At 31.1% G+C, this 19996-nt stretch overlaps 1 protein-coding gene across 2 annotated transcripts in view; it reads right to left on the reverse strand.

The window, feature by feature from the left end:
* TECRL (trans-2,3-enoyl-CoA reductase like) overlaps window positions 1-19996 on the reverse strand; it is a 150941-nt gene that overhangs the window by 9934 nt on the left and 121011 nt on the right. For both annotated transcript variants that reach the window (XM_077136991.1, XM_077136990.1), the window contains exons 8-9: window positions 13401-13444; window positions 3484-3541 (exon numbers count right to left, since the gene is read on the reverse strand). In XM_077136991.1, the coding sequence (XP_076993106.1) occupies window positions 3484-3541; window positions 13401-13444 (102 nt within the window). The remainder of the gene's footprint in view (window positions 1-3483; window positions 3542-13400; window positions 13445-19996) is intronic.

Raw genomic sequence — 19996 nt, forward strand, 5'->3', positions numbered from 1 at the left:
AAACAATAAACAACAGGTGAAAAGGTGATGCAGTAAACTTTTGTAATGGACACCCTAGTGCTAATAAAATGAGCACTGAATGTGATACAGTGGCAGAGGTGGAAGCTCTGCTTGGGCTCAATAGCATGTGCTTCTGCTTATCAAGGCATATCTAACAAATGCTGCTAAAATATCCAATCTGCTAGTAACAAATAACAATAAATAAATATAAGCCATTACCACTCATGGTGATTAACTAGTCACTTGAGGGCAAATGTGTTTAATTGGACCCCATCCATTCTGAAAACTACAGCAATTCATGTTTACTGGAAGGGGCATATGTTCTAAGAATGTACATATTGTTTCTTTAGGACCTCAGCCAGCACTATACACTATACACAGTATTCAATCAACTGGCATATATCCCCATAAACATACTGCTAGTTCAAGTGACCCACTTTTCAGAAAAGGAAGTGAAAAAACACTCATAACCATTGGGCCAATTTTGTACATCAAATACCACACCATCAAGAATATGCCAAACTGTCAGAGTGATGGAAGTATCTTTTGACAGCACTGCTAAAGTGTCAACTTAGAGACAAAGTATCCCTTTACATTTTTTTTTTTTAATGGGCAGGCACTGGGAATTGAACAACCTGGGTCTCCAGCATGGCAGGTGAAAACTCTGCCACTGAGCCACTGCCGCCCCCCTTTAAACTTTAGTTTACAATTGAATGGGACTCCTCCTATGCCTCCTGACAGAATGGTCCTCATTGGCAACAAGGATCTTGAAACCTGAGAACTCCAGATTTATAAGGACAGAAGTACTGCTTGACAGAATCACTGACCCTGCTCATCAAGAGTAGGTGAATCTGTTATGATACAGTGGGGCAATGGGAGTTTATTTATTTGGTAGTTGATCAACTTGGATATCTCTTGGTACTTCCTTGATCCATGGACAAGGGTCATAGTAATGCTCTGAGAAAAGCATGGAGACGGGGTCTCAGACTTAGAGGATAAGCATGCAGGTCATGTGTCATGTCAACAGGTAAATAATGACACATCAAAGGTGCTAGTTGAGAATGAGAGAAATCTAGAGGACTGTGGAGAAGGAAGATGGTGCAAATCAGCTGTGACACCAAGACTAGATGCAGTGGTTAAGGGTGTAGCTTTTGCCACTAATATGTCTCTTCTTAATTTCCCACAGGAAGAGAAATCCATTTGCATCCTAGTAGAACTGCTTCTAGAAATTATACAAGTAAGCACATCTTTGAAATAAAAGGAGTGCATTGTTATGGGTTCTGCGATATTTTGCTAAGCTATCTGTCAAGAAGTATGGATATCTTAATACTAGAAATGCTGCTAGCAGAAAGTCCTTAATAGGAGATAGTCTATCTCCTGTGAGATAGTCTTGGCTGAAGAAAGCTGCTTTGTCCAAGGTCATGCTCCTTTCTTAGGGTAATCCACATCTGATTAACCTTCTTTCTATTCTTTCCATCTCAGTGCAACTCAGAAGGGTCATCCTAGCTTCATTTTTCCTGGCAGGGTAGATTGAAGCAACTTTGAGGCTGCATCATGGTTGACCTTCCCTCTTCAAGCAATTCTTCTTCCTTTGTCTTTTCCACAGTTCCTGATAAGATTCTTTGAATCTCCATTACAAATTCTGTTCCATGGGGAATGCAACTTGTAATACTTTGTTTAAACAACTCATATTAAATCTTTCCCCTATATATAACCAAAGCCTAAAGCACATCTTAGAAATGTTCATATTATTATGAACTTCAATTAATATGTAAGGGTAGAAAAGAAATCCAAAAGTATCAGAGATTATTTTAAATCCTATATGGAAGCTGATAGTTTGATAAGAAAGGAGAATGAATTGGGGTATAGATACATAGGATGTATAATCAGAAGAGAGTCCATTCTAAGAAAAAGTCTGAGACCTGATGTACTAGAACACTGAATATGGAGAAATTAAATTAAAAGATTTAAAACATTAAACAGAGGTTTTTCTTCTTGGAAGACACGGCTTCCAAGGGAGAAAGCAGTAGAATAGGAAGGCAACTAATGGAGAAGGCCTAAAGGGAAAGAGGAAGATGGAAACCAGTTATTAGACTTTAAAAGTTTCAAAAAACAAAAGAATGTTAGAGAATAAAAAATTAGAATGAATTTTTTTTAGAAACAATTAAAAAAATCACTTGATTTAGAATTTTCATTTTCAAATGAGGGTACCATATTCCAGAGAGATGAAGAAGCTTAAGCATAGTCACATTTTTAGAAGCCACAGTCAAGACTAAAATGTGAGATATTTATAACTTCAGTTATATTAACAAATTTATACTATGATACTGTGTTTTCTTATATTCTAAAAATATTACACTATCAAAAGAAGTTATTTTTTCATTTGGGGTTCACATATTTCTAAAGATAGAATTCAGAGGATCTATGAACTTGGATCAGATAAAAATGGCATCCAACCTCTTAATAAAGTAGACTGTTTACTTCAATATAAATGCAGACAACAAACCGCAGTAACGATCACATTATCTGTAAAAATTTTCCCACTAAGAGGGAAGACAGGTATTTTCCAAGTCTTATTAGAATTGATTTATATAGCCATATATAATTTATTGTTATCAGTAGTTAAAAATTTGAGTAATTATCTAAGCATTTTGTAATGTTGCACTTCTACATAATTATATGTAAATACTTTATGCTGGAAACTATCCCAAATACACCAGGCTGTAAGAAATGTTCGAGGCAAAAAAACAAACAACAAAGAAAAAAAAAAAAAAACAGCTCTGGTAGATGCTAAAACATCCTTAAAGAAACAAATATGATTCTGTTTTCAGTTGGCTTGATAAAAATGTGAAGCCTAAATGCTGACTATACTATTTGACATTTCCTATTAACTTATCCATAGTATACAGTAAGCTGTTTGAATTATTTTTCAATAATTAAACCCTAATTAGAGAATTAATGAATAAAAGTAAATCAACTTTGAATAATGTAGACACCGTAAACTTGTTTAAAATATTTTGAGCTACTAAATTCAACCTATTCTTCCAGGTATTGATATTTTAGTCTCATTGAATTTTTCAGATTACTTTTATTAGAAGAAATTAAAAACATTTGAAATATACTAGAATGGTATCAATTATTTCTCAAATTAAATCAAGTTTAAGAGTTGTGCTAAATTGTTTAGATACCCATCAATTAATATGATACTGATTTATTTCTTAGTCATCTGCTCATTTTTTCACATATTTAAGTGATTTTTGAGGTGTGTATGTGTGCTTGTACATGTACAAGAAATTCACTTTCCATAAGGCAGAGAACGTGATTAAGTTCAAATATTGAGAAAAATTAGAAAAACAAGGGCAAGAATCTGAGCACACTATATTTCCAACTATCATTATTTCCTTTTAAAATTGTTGATTTAAGGTTTTATTAAGTAAGAACATAATTCACTATAGAGAAAATAGGAAGAAAAAAGGAACTAACCTGTGTGATTGGGATGAGCCAACATTACATTGATGAAATGATTCCCAGCTTCACAAATCTGCAAGATATTTAAATATTTTCAATGTCATACACTTCTTTCTCTTAAAAATGGTATGCTTTAAATATAGATGATTTCAAGGACTGAGGATATATCATTGTAAGGAGAGGTAAGTTTATTATAATAATGAAAGAAGACATTTGTGGACATGTACTGAATTAAAATAATGAGTTACATTGAATTCTGAAGATATTCCTGATTCTTTTGGACAACTAGGATCAAATTGCCTTGTGTACTAGGTAGTGGTGATTATCTACTTTGCACTGGTTACAAACCTTCAGTTTTCTTGGCATGCAGAGACATTCATACTGCTGAAGACAGATTCAGCATGGGTTTCTATATTCTCTGTATATTAACAAAGCGAGGAAACTTTTAGTTCAGGGATGGTCGTTGGGTTCCCAGATGGCTTCAGCTCAGTTTACAAAGCCTTTGCTCTATATAGGTGCCTGCTGCTTGTTAGTCATCTGACCTTTTGATCAAATCCACTTCAATAATTGTCCCTTTATATACCACTATACCCACTAAGAATTTCAAGGCCCTATGCAGGTCTTCTAAGCCTATTAATGTTCCCAACCACATAAAACATATTTTGTGAAGGCAAAGCCCTTTCCTTTATCTACCATATCTCCTTTGTCTAACTTGCCACAAAGTCGGTATTCAACATATAGTACTTGTTGTTATGTGTAACAGGTTATATTGTGAAAAGTATTAATTGCTTACAGTAACTCACCTTTTCTCTATAATATACCTCATAAATTGAGCAGCCTTTAAGACTTAATGTCTTTAATGCTATAGATTTTTTAAAGTATAACTTATTTTGGACATTTTTTCAATAATTTCTATATGCAATTCTTCACATATTATAATAGCAGGTGCCCTAATTTCTAGGTAACTCCCACACTGTAAAATTGGCATATATTCAACAGTTTGCATATTTTCAGAAATAATTAGATCTAAAGAGAAAATAAAACCTCCTTTCTCAATACCTAGAACCATTACACACACACAAAAATAGCATTTGGAATAATCAACTTCAAAGAATCTATTCTCCTTGGATATGTCATCATGAAATAAATTGAACATGTGAAACAATATGCAAAGAATCATAAAACAACAATTATAATTACCATTCAAACAATTTTGCACAGAATCTTAGGAGAGGTTTCTAATTTCTCAGGTCAACAATAGAAAGATAAAGTACAATTTTCAATAGCAACCCTATAGTTGAAATTATTTACATGTAAATGTGACTAAGAATGAAAGCTTTTGATTGGATGGAACTGTGTTTAAATTCTGCATCTTTCATTTACTAAGAATGAGAGACCTGAAATCAAGTATCTGACCCACATTAATTGATCAATAAAATTATTTTAATTACCAATGTAATCAATATAAACCTCTCTAGAGAATTTTTCCTGCATTGATCACTCTTCTCTAAATTTCCGTTTACACATTGTCAGTACCGCACGACTATCAGCGACTATTTAACGATTTGCTACAGGTCTGTTTTGGTCTTCATCTCTTTTGTACATGTTTCCAATGAAACATCCTGTAAAAATTATTTTCCATCACTTACACTGCCAAATACAATTTGGGATATATGATTAAAAATTAACTACCAAGAAAATCATTGTCAAATCTTTTGTAAATAAATTATATTTTTAAATTATGGCTTTTTTTCTGCTGAAAAATATTTGTTTTGAGTTTATCAATGTCATAATCTCATTCCACCACCCTCCTAATTTATACAACAAAACTAACATTTTAAACGTCTATGTTCTATCCAAAATAGAAGCCATACACAAAATAGCACTCATTCAGTTTTCAGTGAGACCAATAATAAGCTTATTAGTGTCATATTTTATCATTAGGTGTCTCACCCCCAAAACAGCAACAATGAATGTATAGTAAAACGAGAAATATAAAAGAGAGAGGGGTGTGAACAAACAGCTATTCTAATTCTGCAAGTAAATTTCCTTGTCATTTCACTTCATGAGCCTATACCCAGGATGAGTATGAGATGAGATATTTGACATAGGATTCCAAGGGTTTGTATCAGTTCACATGTGCCTCATTAGGTAGAAGTATCTTGTCAAATTGAGTGAATGTGGTGACTAAGGTTTTTTGCTTTATTTTAACTATTGGTCAACAATTAAGTCAAATCTTCAATCTTGCTTTTTACTGAAAAAAATAGTTAGCTTTATATTTTCTGAAAGTTAGAAAGACCAAAGATACATATACAGTCAGAAATGTTTGGTTTATCATCCACTTGGCAACTTCCTAGTGAATTTTAAAGAGCAATTGTGACTGCAATTTTTACCTTAAATACTGGCTTTAAAACTCCCTGTAAGAAGTGACTCCAATAGAGATAATTGACCTAAATAAGGTAGTTGATATAATTTCCTCTTAGTTTGTCTGGGCTGAGTAAGATTAGAGAATTTAACCAGGCATTATATAATCCTATCACTGTTAAAATTGCAGAGGCATATTCAGTGTGAAACACTGGAACATTTCTCAGCAAGGTTTATATATTTATCCTGGGTTGAGTCTTATCTTAATTAGCTATGTCTTCAATTGGCGTATTATAGGTTAATACAGCAAATTAGTGAATAAAACTTGTTCCAGTTGCTATCATTGATTTGATTTTCTGTTATTTTAAAGTTAAATAATAGTATAAAACAGGTGGATGTATCTAAACTATATAGTGTTCTTATGTAACACAGATGAAAAATACATTGTAGACAATAAGCACACAGAAACATAAAATTAAAATAAATCAAGGTAGCATAGTCCAGATATATTAAGGAAGAAATATTTAAATATTTCACACAAGAAAAGAAGCACTTTTTCTTGCATTATAGTAGCAGGACATGGATTTGAAAACATTTTACTTGGTTTTCTCACATACAAATTAATCATTGGAAACAATTTTACCTTTTTCATAAATTTTCAGTTTGTATTTTCTCAAACACATCCACAGAAAGAGAAACATACTTAGGGACATCGCAAGGATTTTGTGAATTAGCAAGAAGAAGATGGCCTAGATACAGAATATCACTAGATGCAAGTATTTTCAGTGAGAATTAATTTTAGAATGTAAATAATGAAAGTCCAAATTGATTTCACATTTTGAGGCACATGTGTGTTTTGCAAGATATTAATGATGCAGCAGTCCATCCTCATCTTCAGAGTTCTCATTAAATGGATAAATATGAAATACAATATTGCTGGTTAGTATGATTGAGCACAATCATAGTGTTTGGTTTGGAAAATGTAAATGAAAACTCATTTCTTTCATCACCTTCTTACTCTCAATTCACTGGAAAATTCTATTTTATTTTTAATCAACATTACTAAATAGCTATTGATACATAACACAAGGTGTGGGATGGGGAGTTCAAATTGTTAGCCCACAAGGGCTTTGGTTAACATTTTACAAGTGAAGTGTGTTAATTGTCTGTGGTGGACAAAATAAAAAAAACAAAAATACACCATTGGCTAGTTTGTTTGACACAATAAAATTTTATTCTCTCGTAGTTCTGGAGGCTAGAAATTGGAAATGAAGTTTCTACCGGTGTCATGTTCAGTCCAAAGTTCTAGAGGAGAACCCTTTGTTTCCTCTTCTTGTTTCTTTTAGTCCCAGGCATACTTTGGTCTTTGGCAACATAAATCCAATCTCTACCTCTGTCTTCACATGGCCGTCTTTCCTTGTGCCTGTATCTCTACCCAAATTTTCCTCTTCTTATCAGGACACCAGTCATATTGGATTAGGGCCTAACCTAATCCAGTATGATTTTATCTTAACTTAATTACATTTGCAAAATCTTATTTCCAAATAACTTCACATCAAGAGTACTGGGGGTGAGGACTTGCTATATGTTTTTGGGTGACACAATTCAGCTCACAAAATGAGGTATCACAGAGCATATTGTGCTCTACAAATGTTTCTTTAAATATCCCTGTCTAAACCAACTGTGCCCAGAAATGAAGATATGATTGGATCAGAATACCTAGAATTTTTAAATTTTATTATTATTATTTTGTATGGGCAGGCATCAGGAATCAAACCCGAGTCTTCCGCATGACAGCTGAGAGTTCTGCCACTGAGCCATTGCACCGCCCAGAATATCTAGAATTTTAGCAGTAAAAGTGTTGCTCATTGTTTACCATCAGTTTTGGTCAGTAGTGTGCTGTTACTGTAACAAAGATGCTACAACCAACTGACAAAACAAGGGGTAGAAGGAGGCCAACTTGCACATATCTGCATTTATATAACTGATATATCATTGCTCCCTACAAGCTTCATCAAGATAAGCATTCCCTAAAATAAAAAAAAATATTGAAAGCTGCATGTCAGTTCTAACTTCCTAACCTATTGAAGAGATCAATAGGTAGGCTATGCCATTTTGCCTTAGTAAAACCTTTTCAGTCTGCAATATGAAAACAAGGAGTCTCTTCTTTGTGCCATCTTAAACCCTTTTCAGGAAGGAAAGTGTCCAATATTCTCTTGCAAAAATCTGTTCTCACCACAGTTTCATATGCATTCTATTATTACTAATTGTGGGCAGACACAATACCTTTCTTACAGTTTTATGCTTCAAACAAAAACTGATAAATCATTATTGAATTGAATTTAAATGGGAGCTTCTAAACTGTTTTTTTTTTCAATCTGGGGGTGGGATTGCATGGTCTGGGAATAGAACCCGGTTCTCCTGTATGGCAGGCGAGACTTCTACCACTGAACTACCTTTGCACCAATCCCTTCTAGAATGTTTTTAAGGTTGATACTCCAGTTAGTTCTGAGTTTCAGCTGATTTGATTTTCTCTATATATAACAATGATAATAATAATAATTCATTTTATTTATTATCTTCATATTTTCAGCATTAGGAAAATCCTAGCTAAGTATATGATTACAGAAAGTTTCCCCCTGTGAAATTTATAAACATTTCTGGTCTTGAGAAGTTAGTAATTTACCTTAGGAAACAAGGCATATTCACATAAACAGAAGTGTATTTAATATTATAAATGAATATTACACTGTTTCAGCTTTCATAAATTTTGTAATTTATGATGATAATTTTTGCTATAATGATTACAGAATTATATGGCTTTATGCCATCCCCCAGTATTCACATTTTATTATGGAATCCATTTATGAACATTTATACTTTTTAATCAAACATAAGAATAACACACCATGTTTCATGAGAAATGCTTTTAATATGCTACTAAGATGGGGTGCAATAGTAGTTCAGTGGTAGACTTTTCACTTGCCATGAGGGAGACCTAGGTTTGATTCCTGGCCTGTGTACTTCCCAAACAGAAGAAAAACCAAACAAAAATTCAACAAATTGTGCTGCAATAAGGAGATAATCACGTAGAAAAAGAATGAAATGCAACCCCTGCCATACGGCACACAAAGAAAAAATATATATGTTTGCTAATAAGAACTTAACAGAAAATATATATTAAACAATAAATTTTAACTTTTGAAAATTACTAACTATAGGATTTTAAATTAGAAGTTCAGAAAGTTAATTTAAATTATTATATGATACATAAAATAAAATTTAACAGTCATCTTTTCTGTTTCATGAAAGAATTATTTTATAGTTTGAGCATTGTTACATATAATATTTTTAACCAATAAACTATAAATCAAAGTATATGATAGTAGAATTGATTCAATGTTTTAAAATATTTTAATCTTTAACTCTGTTGCCTGTCTCATTATCAGAACTTGGGAATACCTGAATTACTTTTAATCCAGAGAATTTTCATGAAATATTGTGTTAACGTGAGAATGTGCACAAAATGCTACATAGCACCATAATTACTATGGTTTTAATAGCTGATGATTTTAATTTAAAGCTTTACTATATTAGAGGTAAGTTCATTTTTGTTGACAAATCAATAATAATTACAAATTATAATGCAATAAAATACTTCTGCATTAATTTTACATCATGAATTTTAAAAATTATTTTTTAGATAAATTAATTAAAACGTGGTGAGTTCAACCAAATTTAGCTATAGAAGTTGGTTTTTATGTATATTATTATTTACATCAGACGTTCCAGGGAATTTAAGAGAAACTAAAATGGCAAATAATGAGAACACATAGAGCCCAAGGTTTTGTCTTCAGTAATAAATAGATATAAATCTTATGAATGATGGTTCCTATCAATAGTAGGAAAAGGAGCAGGAAAAAAATGGGTCAGACCAAAAGTGAGCAGATTGCTGAAAAGGAAACTATTTACCTTAGGTACACACTCTCCTTCCCTCATTCTTCTCACTCACAAATATCAAATATTCATCAGCAGCTCCTGGCTTTTCTGTGGCCTTCACAGGAGGGGTCCGATCTCCTCTGCCTTTATTAAAAGCTATACATTATTCCTAGTGTCTTCTTCTCTAATAAAAAATTACCTGTTCTACGCCTCAAGGTCCTTTTCAGCTAAATGTTACAAGAGAAGGTGTGACTGCTTAATAAGGGCATGCTTTATTACTTCTTCAGGGGATATTTGTACTATAATTTTTTTTAAAAAATGCAGCTTAAATAAATGAATAACTATTGGTCAGACTGAAGACAAAGAGGAAAGGCTAGAAGAGTTTTCTTCAGAACTTTTCAAACCATGTCACCTATTTATAATCTATTATTCCAATTTCTAAGGTTATTGAAGATAGGAGGAAAGGTAAGGAGGATTTTTCCCCTTTTTTTGGTGATACACTAATATTACAAAGATTCAGAAAACTATAATCTCTCCTATAGAGTAAAATTAAAACTGGGAAGAAGAGTACATGAAAGAAACAGGATTGCTATTTTTATAAAAATATCTTTTGTTTTGTAATTGTGATTATGGTGTTTTGTTGTTGTTTTGTGTGTTCCTGTGATTGAAGAGGGATTGTATGAGGTGGACAAATTGCAGCATGTTTCCGTAGTATGTGTAGCATAAAAGCCAAATTGTATCTGAAATTGTATCGGAATTTGATTATGTTTGGTTGTTGGTTTTTGTTCGTTTTGCTTACAGATTTTATGATACTTGAATATATTTGAAGGCATAAAGTTGGGTGAAAGCCAGAAAAATTTAAACAAGAAGAAAAGGTGAAAATATTTCTCATAATATAGGATAGAAATAGCAAAAAAATTAAAAATTGAAGAATTTTCTATGAAGAATTTTTACCTAATAATGGAATATACTATGTACATTTTGTAAATTGGATTGTTTAGCTCACATTATATCTTGCTTAATGTATTAGTGCGACTCAGAATAATTTTAGAAAGTAGAAGGAACAGAAGAGAAAATTATTCTTTTAGTGGTTATTCCACAAAATAGGTGATTCACATAGTAGTAATCAAAAACTAATCATAATGTATTCAATTTAGATCTAATATCTTATCTTCTTCCCAGGTAATAATCTGGTTCTACGTGAGAACAGAAGCAACACCAAATTCATAGGTTAAAAGAATACATAGACCAATAAGTGAAGAGGAAGTTTTGGAAACATAAAATTTTGGTAGCAAAAACTTAACATTTGCAATTATGATTGGTACTTCTTCATTGAACTCTGTATTATCCAAGACTGAGCTGTTTGATTTCCCCTTTGCTCCATCTGCAAAATAACTGATTTTATTCTGTACTGTTAATTTTGACATAAAATAATCTAAAATGATTGGGCTTAAAATAGATTGCTTATTTTGAATGAAGTAATGGTTCATACTAACCGTTACTTTTGCACATATATTGTGATAAACCTCAAATATACACACGTATGTGTTCAATTATAATGAATGAAAAATGAAACTTGACTTACAGTTCACAATGATACAGTAAACCCCTTCAGCTAAACTGGATATATGCAAACTCAGTCATTTTAATGGTTATCGTATCTTCTATTAGAGTCAATTTCCTAAAACATATATCTTAATATCATATATTATTTGTAAAAAGTTAAATGTTTTGCCTACATTTATCATTATTAAAAATGCTGAAATTAGTGGACCTTTTTTGATTTTCTCATAATATAAATTATGAGTTTAAGAAAGTCACCATGGTCACATTTCTCATTTCCATTTGCTATGGAATGCAATCACGTTCAGTATTTTATTTTTCAATAAAGTTTTTCCATGCATCAATACTATGTGTAATTAAAATTATAGGTTATACTTATCATAAGTTAAATCCATAATCAACATGAATAATGCCCATTACATGTATAGAAATGTGAAATTAAAGTTATATCTATCTATTATACCCATGCTACTATTTATTAATATTTGTGTAGTTTGAAATTTGGGGTCTTAAAAAAAGCAACAGTGATAAATTTTATTATTTTCCTAATTATTCTTCTAATTATTATCATTATTAATATTTGCCTGAGGGATTGATAAAATAACATTAATTGATAAACACATGAAAGGAGGAAGCACCAATGGCTTATCAAGGAGGCAGAAATTTTAAAACTCCATGGGAGAAAAATTTATATATCGCAAACCACTTCTTTTTAATTATGCTTCTTTTAACTTTTAAAGAACATAACATGTTATGTGTACTTGTTATAGTACTATGTTATAGTACTTGTTTAAAAAAACTATAAATTTTCTAAAACTTTTCTTCAGTAGTTGAATCATGAATTCATAGTCATACCACATTGTAGAAAAGGGAATAAATCAAAGACCACACATAAAAAGAGAAGTTGTTTATGTAATTATACAGCAAAAAGTGATGGTAAGCAATTTGCAAAGAGTAGTGGATAATATCAGAAGGGGAAGAAAAATAAGAGAAAGAATTTAATATTAATGTGAAGACATTATAAATTAGGAATAAAATATGCAGAGATTCACTCATTTGTTTACCCAGTAAATCATTTACCATTTGCTCAAATTTACTGGGGAGTTAATACTGACAGAGCATTAAACTTGGTACAATGTGAATTTGTAATAAAATGATCACAATTTGAGTAGCAGATATAGTCTTTACAAACAAAATGGAAGATTCTAAATAAAGAAATGATTTGTGCCATCTGGATGCATTCATTTATTCAAGCAACTAGTGAACTCATACTAAATGCAAAACAAGATCCTGAAAAAATAAAAGCGAGACATGGGCCTCTCACAGCCAACACTGGAGAGGTGGATATGGCAGTGACTAACTAATAAAATATTCAAAGAGGAACATAAAAAACATTTCTACAAAGTTCCACAGATGATGTGTGCCTTATGTGAAGTCATGGCGTGTAAGTGGGTCAATACTTCACAAGAGATATAGACTCGTACATGAATCGTGGGTATCAGTGAGCAAAGAAGGTTAACAAGGGATGAAAGCAGGGAAATATGTGGTGAATGGAAACTAAGTGAATATGAGCTTAATGAAATAACTAATATGTCTAAGAAATAACATATTATCCAGATCAAAGTATCTGTTTACTTAAAAGGAACTGGCGAAACATTTGGACAGAGATCCATTTGGAAAGAGACCCGTTTCATTTGGAAAACCAGACTTCAACCTGGATGGTTATCCAACAGTGATTTCAAAGTGTTTATTTGACGTTCATCTGTTAGACTTGTACAAATTTTGCTCTTAGAATTTTGAAAATTGGTAAAAAAAAAAAAGTATAGATAATAGGAAGAGGCATTCAGTATAAATTTTCAAATATTTATTATATTCCTAATAATTCTAGTAATCTTTTATGGATGCCTAGCATGTTTTGATGTAAAGATTTAGTTATAACTTAATTATTATTATTATTTGATTTACTTGATCTTCTGCCATAAAATAGGTCATATTTCCTACTTGTTTTGTATTCTTCATAATACCAAAATTAAAGCATGAAAAGTAAAAACATATATGATACATACCAGAAAATTGATAGCAGAAACCGCGACTTGCCTATTTCCAAATGCTAGAAAAGTAGGAAAATAAGACATTATGAAAAGATCATATTTTCAATTGCCACACTATACACACTGTTCAGGCAATGTTTATTGGATATTACTATTCTCATGGGAGAAGTAATATGAGGTATTTAATTGACATTTTCAGGACATTATTGTGGAAATCTAAATGGCTGAAAATATTTTTGCTTTCTACATATAATGTTCTTTAAATAATCTAACGATATTTAGAATACAAACAGAAAATATTAATTTGTATTATTATTTGAAGTCATTTTATTGTCTTATTTGTTATTTGAAAAAGCATACTTTCCATAGCCTACCATATAATAGACACTTCATAAGTATTTCTTGTTTTATCATGTTTAACAATAACAAGAAACATGCTAATAATATTTTGTATTGTTGAATGTGTTGTGTCAAAGCACTATTTTGTGCTTACAGTTTTTTGTCATAGAAACAAACACATAAGATAAATATTACTCTTTTCACCTTAAATTAAATAAATATATAGGTTGATGATAACATAAAGTGAAATGGACAAAGCAGGATTTTAAACCATGTCCTAAAAGCTCTTTGTTCATTGTGCTAAATTAAGAATATATAAAAACACTAAAAAATATAATTATATGATAATAATAAATAAGCTGAAACTTATTACCATCTCTTACTCATTTTTCCTGTAGTTCTGTGTGTATATGCGTTGCATATAAAGTTTATTTAATTACATAAAAATATCTAAAAAATAAATTTAATATTAAGCCTCATTTTTTAAACTTGTGTTTTTATCTAAGAATATATTTTAAGTCTTTTCAAATATTATTAAATATTTGCTGTAAAAACTATGATAGCACATGCACTATAAGGCTTCTATATGGCTAGCCCTTAAAATTTTAACCAATTACTATGCAACTCAGGGTCCTCTTAGTATTATTTATGGTACACGAAGTTGCAATGAATATTTTTCTGCATGTTTCTTACTAAAATTCTTTTTCTTTGGCTAGAGATTTAAAAGAAGCATAATGTAGTTAAATATGAAATGTCTAATTATGTATAAACTACATGTATATACATGTACATATGTTGGTGATTTTATTTTTTAAAGTGCATATATCTGATTATAGAAATACAGTATACGAATGGCGAAAATCTGGAAAGTAGAGGAAACTTTAAAGAAAAAATAAAATTCATTGAAAATTTCTTAATCCAGGGGAACCAGTGAAAATTCTGATTTTTTTTCTTTTAAATATGCATATATATATATATTTACTATATATTTTTATAATATCTAATTTAACAATTTGTGACCACATTTCCCTTAAACATATTTCTCAGGTTAAATCATAATAACTGGGTGATAGTCATCTGGATTTACCATAATTACATTATTTGTAGCTACTCATGCCTACTATTTCACTCATTCAACAATACACATTAGGAAATTATATGACAGGCAGGGCACTGTATGCTTGAGATAAATTATAAACACTCACCTTAATAGAATTTACATTCTAACAAAGAAACAAATATTTATCTCATGATGGCAAATGCAACCTTGATAAGTGCTAATAAGAACTGTGAGGTATTTATAAGGGCTTAAAAGTAGAATTACTAAAATCAAAGAGATCTAGGACTCTTCTGAGTGTGCTTGAGATTTGATCTAAACATGAATATGAATTAACACAAAGACAGGAATTCAGAGCATTTTAGTCAACATTACCGTGAGGATATATCTTGTTTTCATTTTTTAAATGAGCCTATCTAGGTATTCAGCCAATGCGTATCATTTTTAAATATTTTTAATATTTAGCTCTAGAAAATCAAAGTTACAGGTAGTATAAGTTGAAACAAATTTTCTATGAAAAAGAAAATTTTAACCATGATTATATTTTCCGTATTTAAAATATAATGCTTTATAATTTCAATTTTCATTATATTATTTGACAACAGGGTAAAAAGTAAGCTCTTTTTTTCTTGATAGTTGTTAATGTTTACTACGTACAGTTTAAATTTTTGAACATATGTAAGCATTAATGAAATATTCCTGCTATTGGGTAGTTTTCAATTATGGAAATATATTTATTTATTAGTTAAAAATCTACTTTTTTTTTTGCATGGGCAGGCACCCGGAATCAAATCCAGGTCTCTGGCATGACAGGCGAGAACTCTGCCACTGAGCCACTGTGGCCACCATATTTATTTATTTTAAAATATCATTTCAAAAATACGGAAGCTGACCTCTTTATTGGCATATGAGTTGGAAATATAAATCTAGCATATGTGTTAATATAATGATATTATTTGCCTCATGATAAAATTTGTTGAAGTTGTAATGAGGACTGCGAAACAAAGTGAAACAGTATTACAGCAGAGAATCTAGAAGGAGGTAAAAAAAAAAAAACTAACGATATGCAGTGCAAAGAACAGCAAAGTAAATTATGACAAACGAAAAAGAGCAGAAAAATAATAATCATTGACATAATCTAAAAAAACGTCCTGAATTGCACACTTGTGAATATATCAGTCAAAAGTGATAGTATCAGTCAAAAATGATAGTATAGAAAAAATGATGAAAAAATTAAACACATAAACAAAGCCAAACAATTGTTTCAGTTTTCTAATTTTGAAAATAAGAATGAAGGAAAACTAAGGCAAGCATGCAAGTTTCATAGAATATTTTGATGAGGAACAATGTAAAAACTGGTTTCAATATTTTTTTCCTGCAACTGTAAGCACTTGAATTTAACACTATTCACAAGTGGAATAAAATATTTTAAAACAAAGGAATCCCTCACTCAGTTATTATATTTTGCTCATTTTTTTCAGAGAGATAATTGTAGTTCTATAGCTGCTTTTGTGAAAACAAGGTGTACTATTTCCTCTTTTGTTACGTTGTAACAGTCTTCTGTGATTTTTTTTTTATTTTTTACTTTTAGACTCAATACTTAGGAATGTATTTTAGGGTATAGTTATAACAGCTTTGTTTATTTCTTTATTTTTTAAAACAATGTTTTTAAGGTTTATGTTTTCCCAATAAAGGAAAATGTAGTTTGTACTATTTTTGCTCTTGGGGACAGCACTGAATTTTTATGACCCCCAAATGGTCCATTTTAACTTACAATATTAATCTGTGCATTCTAATAAAAGAGGCAATCTCAAAAACTCTTAGGAAGAAATATAATAAATGCAAGGGGAGACATTTTGTAGCATAGCTACAAAAAGGTAGAATTTTAAGGAAAAATTAAACACAAGAAAAGGCATACACCTATGACAAATTAGAAATGGAGTCCTGCTTCTTGCCAGCAGTGTGGGCTAATTATCCCAAGCTCACGTCACTAACAATTTTTAGAATAGAAGCCTGTCCTACTTAGAACACAATTGAAGAACAAGTTGATGTGGCTTCATGATAATGTCTATCCAGACACTGACTAGCCTCTTATTCAGGTTATTGCTTTCTATATCTAAAATGGAGAATGAGTTCCACAGTTTTTTGATGGATGCATCTGAACAAGCTGCCTACATTTTTAAATATTTGTCTTCCACATCTGAAAAATGGGAATGCTAGTAATACATTGACTGAAACATAGGAAGCTCTAATAAAAGTTGATACAAATGCTATTATATGTATGAAAGGGAAGACAGCCTTCTCCCAGCAGATACTGTTGCAGCTGTCACATTATTCCTGGTTCCATTTGCAGTTCCTCCCTTTGATGACACCTATTTGAAGAGGATTTGCAGTTGGCCCATTACTCTTCATGCCCTGTTTTGAACAGAGAGTTGTATCCCTCTTTGGCTCTGGAAAGAAAAATGCAATGGCACGTATTCTGGTGAAATGAGGACACCATATTAAGTAATCAGAAAGTTTAATTTTTATTCTGAATATTGTAGTTGGTAACTAAATTTGGTGGTCTGAATTTATGGACTGTTATCGTCTTTTATTATAAAATGTCCAGATTTATCCTGGGATTTAACCGATGTTATATGGAATATTTTTTAATGAATAATGGAATAAATACCTGATTCATTTCATGGTATATTTAATTTTAATCCCCATCTCTGAGAAAATGAAATTCTTTTATCAATGAGATTTTCTTCTGAAAAATCTTATCCACCACAGTACATACTTAATGAAATTATGTCATTGCATTTTATGCATTACATTGCATTAATGTAGAAAATAAAAGAAACACTCCCAATAAAATATCTAATTGTAAGTTAACTCTAAAACTATTTTTTTTTGTAATGGCCTATTAGGTACCCTCTCAACTGAAGAAAACTGAAACACTTACTTTGAATTGTTTTATTTTTTTGTGTGTGCATGGTTCAGGAATCGAACCCAGGACTCCGGCATGAAAGGCAGGCATTCTTACCACTGAACTACATGTGCACCCTGCTTTGATTTTTTTTACCAAAAAAAGACAATTTTGGAAATACAGGTGGTCCTTGATTAACATAGTACTGTGAGACTGTAAACATGGCTGTGTACACTGAAACAAAACAATAATAATCAATGAGGTAAATCATGATTATTCCATGACCTTTACAATTTGTTGCTAAAATATTAATAAATCTCTTACTATTGGTTACAAATGGATAAGAAAATTAAAAAAAAAACTAGTACCATTTATTTATACACTATGATTTTTAAGATTAACGTTATTGAGAAGTAAGGTATTTTATTTCTTTTTAGTGAACTGACCAACAGTAATTCAAACAGCACCTGACTTCTTATGTCATGGAATTTATTATTTAGAGTGAGAATTGTTCCTATGCCTTTGCGTCATCGTCGTACCTTTCTAAGCTTGGATCAGCTTCCAACATTTTTGATTTGCACTTTTAATGTCATAAAGTGTTTCTGAGAGTAACTTTAGTGTGAAGATTTTGCCATTGTCACTTCCTCTGGGACATCATTATGGTTTTCATCACGATCACTTTCCAATTCCACTTTCAGCATTCTAATTCTGTTACTTGGCTGCATTCTCATTTTGTTGGCCAATTCCCTCTTTTGATAATTTACTTGTTTTTAAATGTCATATGATTTATCCCTGGGAGACAGGAGGTAAAAATAATAGATGCTTTGCTGGCCGTGTGTGAACTGAGTAGAGGATATACAGTGACCCATCACAGAACGATATGATTGGTTACTGATCTTGGCGTGGATATATTATTTACTAGTGGTGTGTGGACTGAAGCACTAGAAGCAAAGTTAACACTTCATGCAATCACTCACAGATAACATAATTTAGTGTCTGAATTTGAACCATGTTTTGAGGGGACTGGTGTTATTTAACTAAATCAGGATAACTAAAATCTATGCATATCAGAACCATGTAAGACAAGGACTGCCTATACAAAATTTTCACTTTACACCTGAAATCATTATTGCAATGCTATATAAATTAAAATATGTTCACAGAATTTAAGTCCTACTTACATATATGCATTTAAGGGTCCTGAGCACATAGTGAAATTAACCTTCAGGTTCTCCTTTTCCCTTTCTATAATGGGGAATATTGACATCTACATGATAATGTTACTTCTTGCAAAAGAAATAACAATTTCATAGTTCTTAAAAAATAGTATGGTTTCAGTAAATGTTTCACATATATTCCATAAAATGAACTTCTATCACTATTTTGTATCACAAATAAGAATGAGATTTTGAGAGGGTCTTAGAGCATGGAGCAAAATATATTTGCTCATCTCTTAATATTATGAAATTAATAAGTATACATGCTTATAAAATGAAAAATATCAGAGTTATATGAAATCAGAAATGCTCTTCTCCAACACTTATAGTTAACAATTCTCCAGTACTTTGAATTTGAAGTTTTTGAACATTGCAATCAATTACTCTTAACTTAGCATGCTGAACTAGAATTGCTGATCTTATCAAAGAACCTGAAGAGTGAAAATCTCTATATCAATAGTTCAAGCAAAGAAATTAAACAAGTATACATTTTCCTATAAAGTCTAAAATGTAGTTTAATAAGCTTAAATATGACATTCATTTTCATTTATCTTAAATTTTCTAACCACCATAGCCCACTCAAATCATCAGCAATAAAATTTGAAACCTCAAACATGTAACTGTAGGGCTCTGCTGTGAGTACCTAATGGACTGTCATAAAATTAGAGAAGAGAGAAGTCCAAAGTGAATAAAAGAAATGGAATTCACTGATCCAGATGATAATCTCTCTGCCACGCCCTCAAGAAATCATAGAGAAGTAATTTGAGCATTAAGTCATGTATATTAAGGGTTTAGTTTGGTCTAGTGTTCTCCTCACCAATTTGCATCACCTGTGAGTCAAGGTCCAGTCTATCCAATAAAGTAAGTTATAATATGGAAACATCATGCCACAGAAAAATTTCACCTCTATTTTTCATTTTGAATAGTAATAAAAAGAATAATTAAATGTTTATTATTTATTTTTGAAAATCAGATAGCTGATTAGTATGTTATTATATACGGTTTTTCTTTTTCATCTCTATTTTACTATCTTCTTTTCAGAGGGTAATATCAACTAATATTTTTTGTTAGAGCTTTTATGGAAAGAAAA

The sequence above is a fragment of the Tamandua tetradactyla genome, chromosome 19, assembly GCF_023851605.1.
Source record: "Tamandua tetradactyla isolate mTamTet1 chromosome 19, mTamTet1.pri, whole genome shotgun sequence".
NCBI lineage: Eukaryota > Metazoa > Chordata > Mammalia > Pilosa > Myrmecophagidae > Tamandua > Tamandua tetradactyla.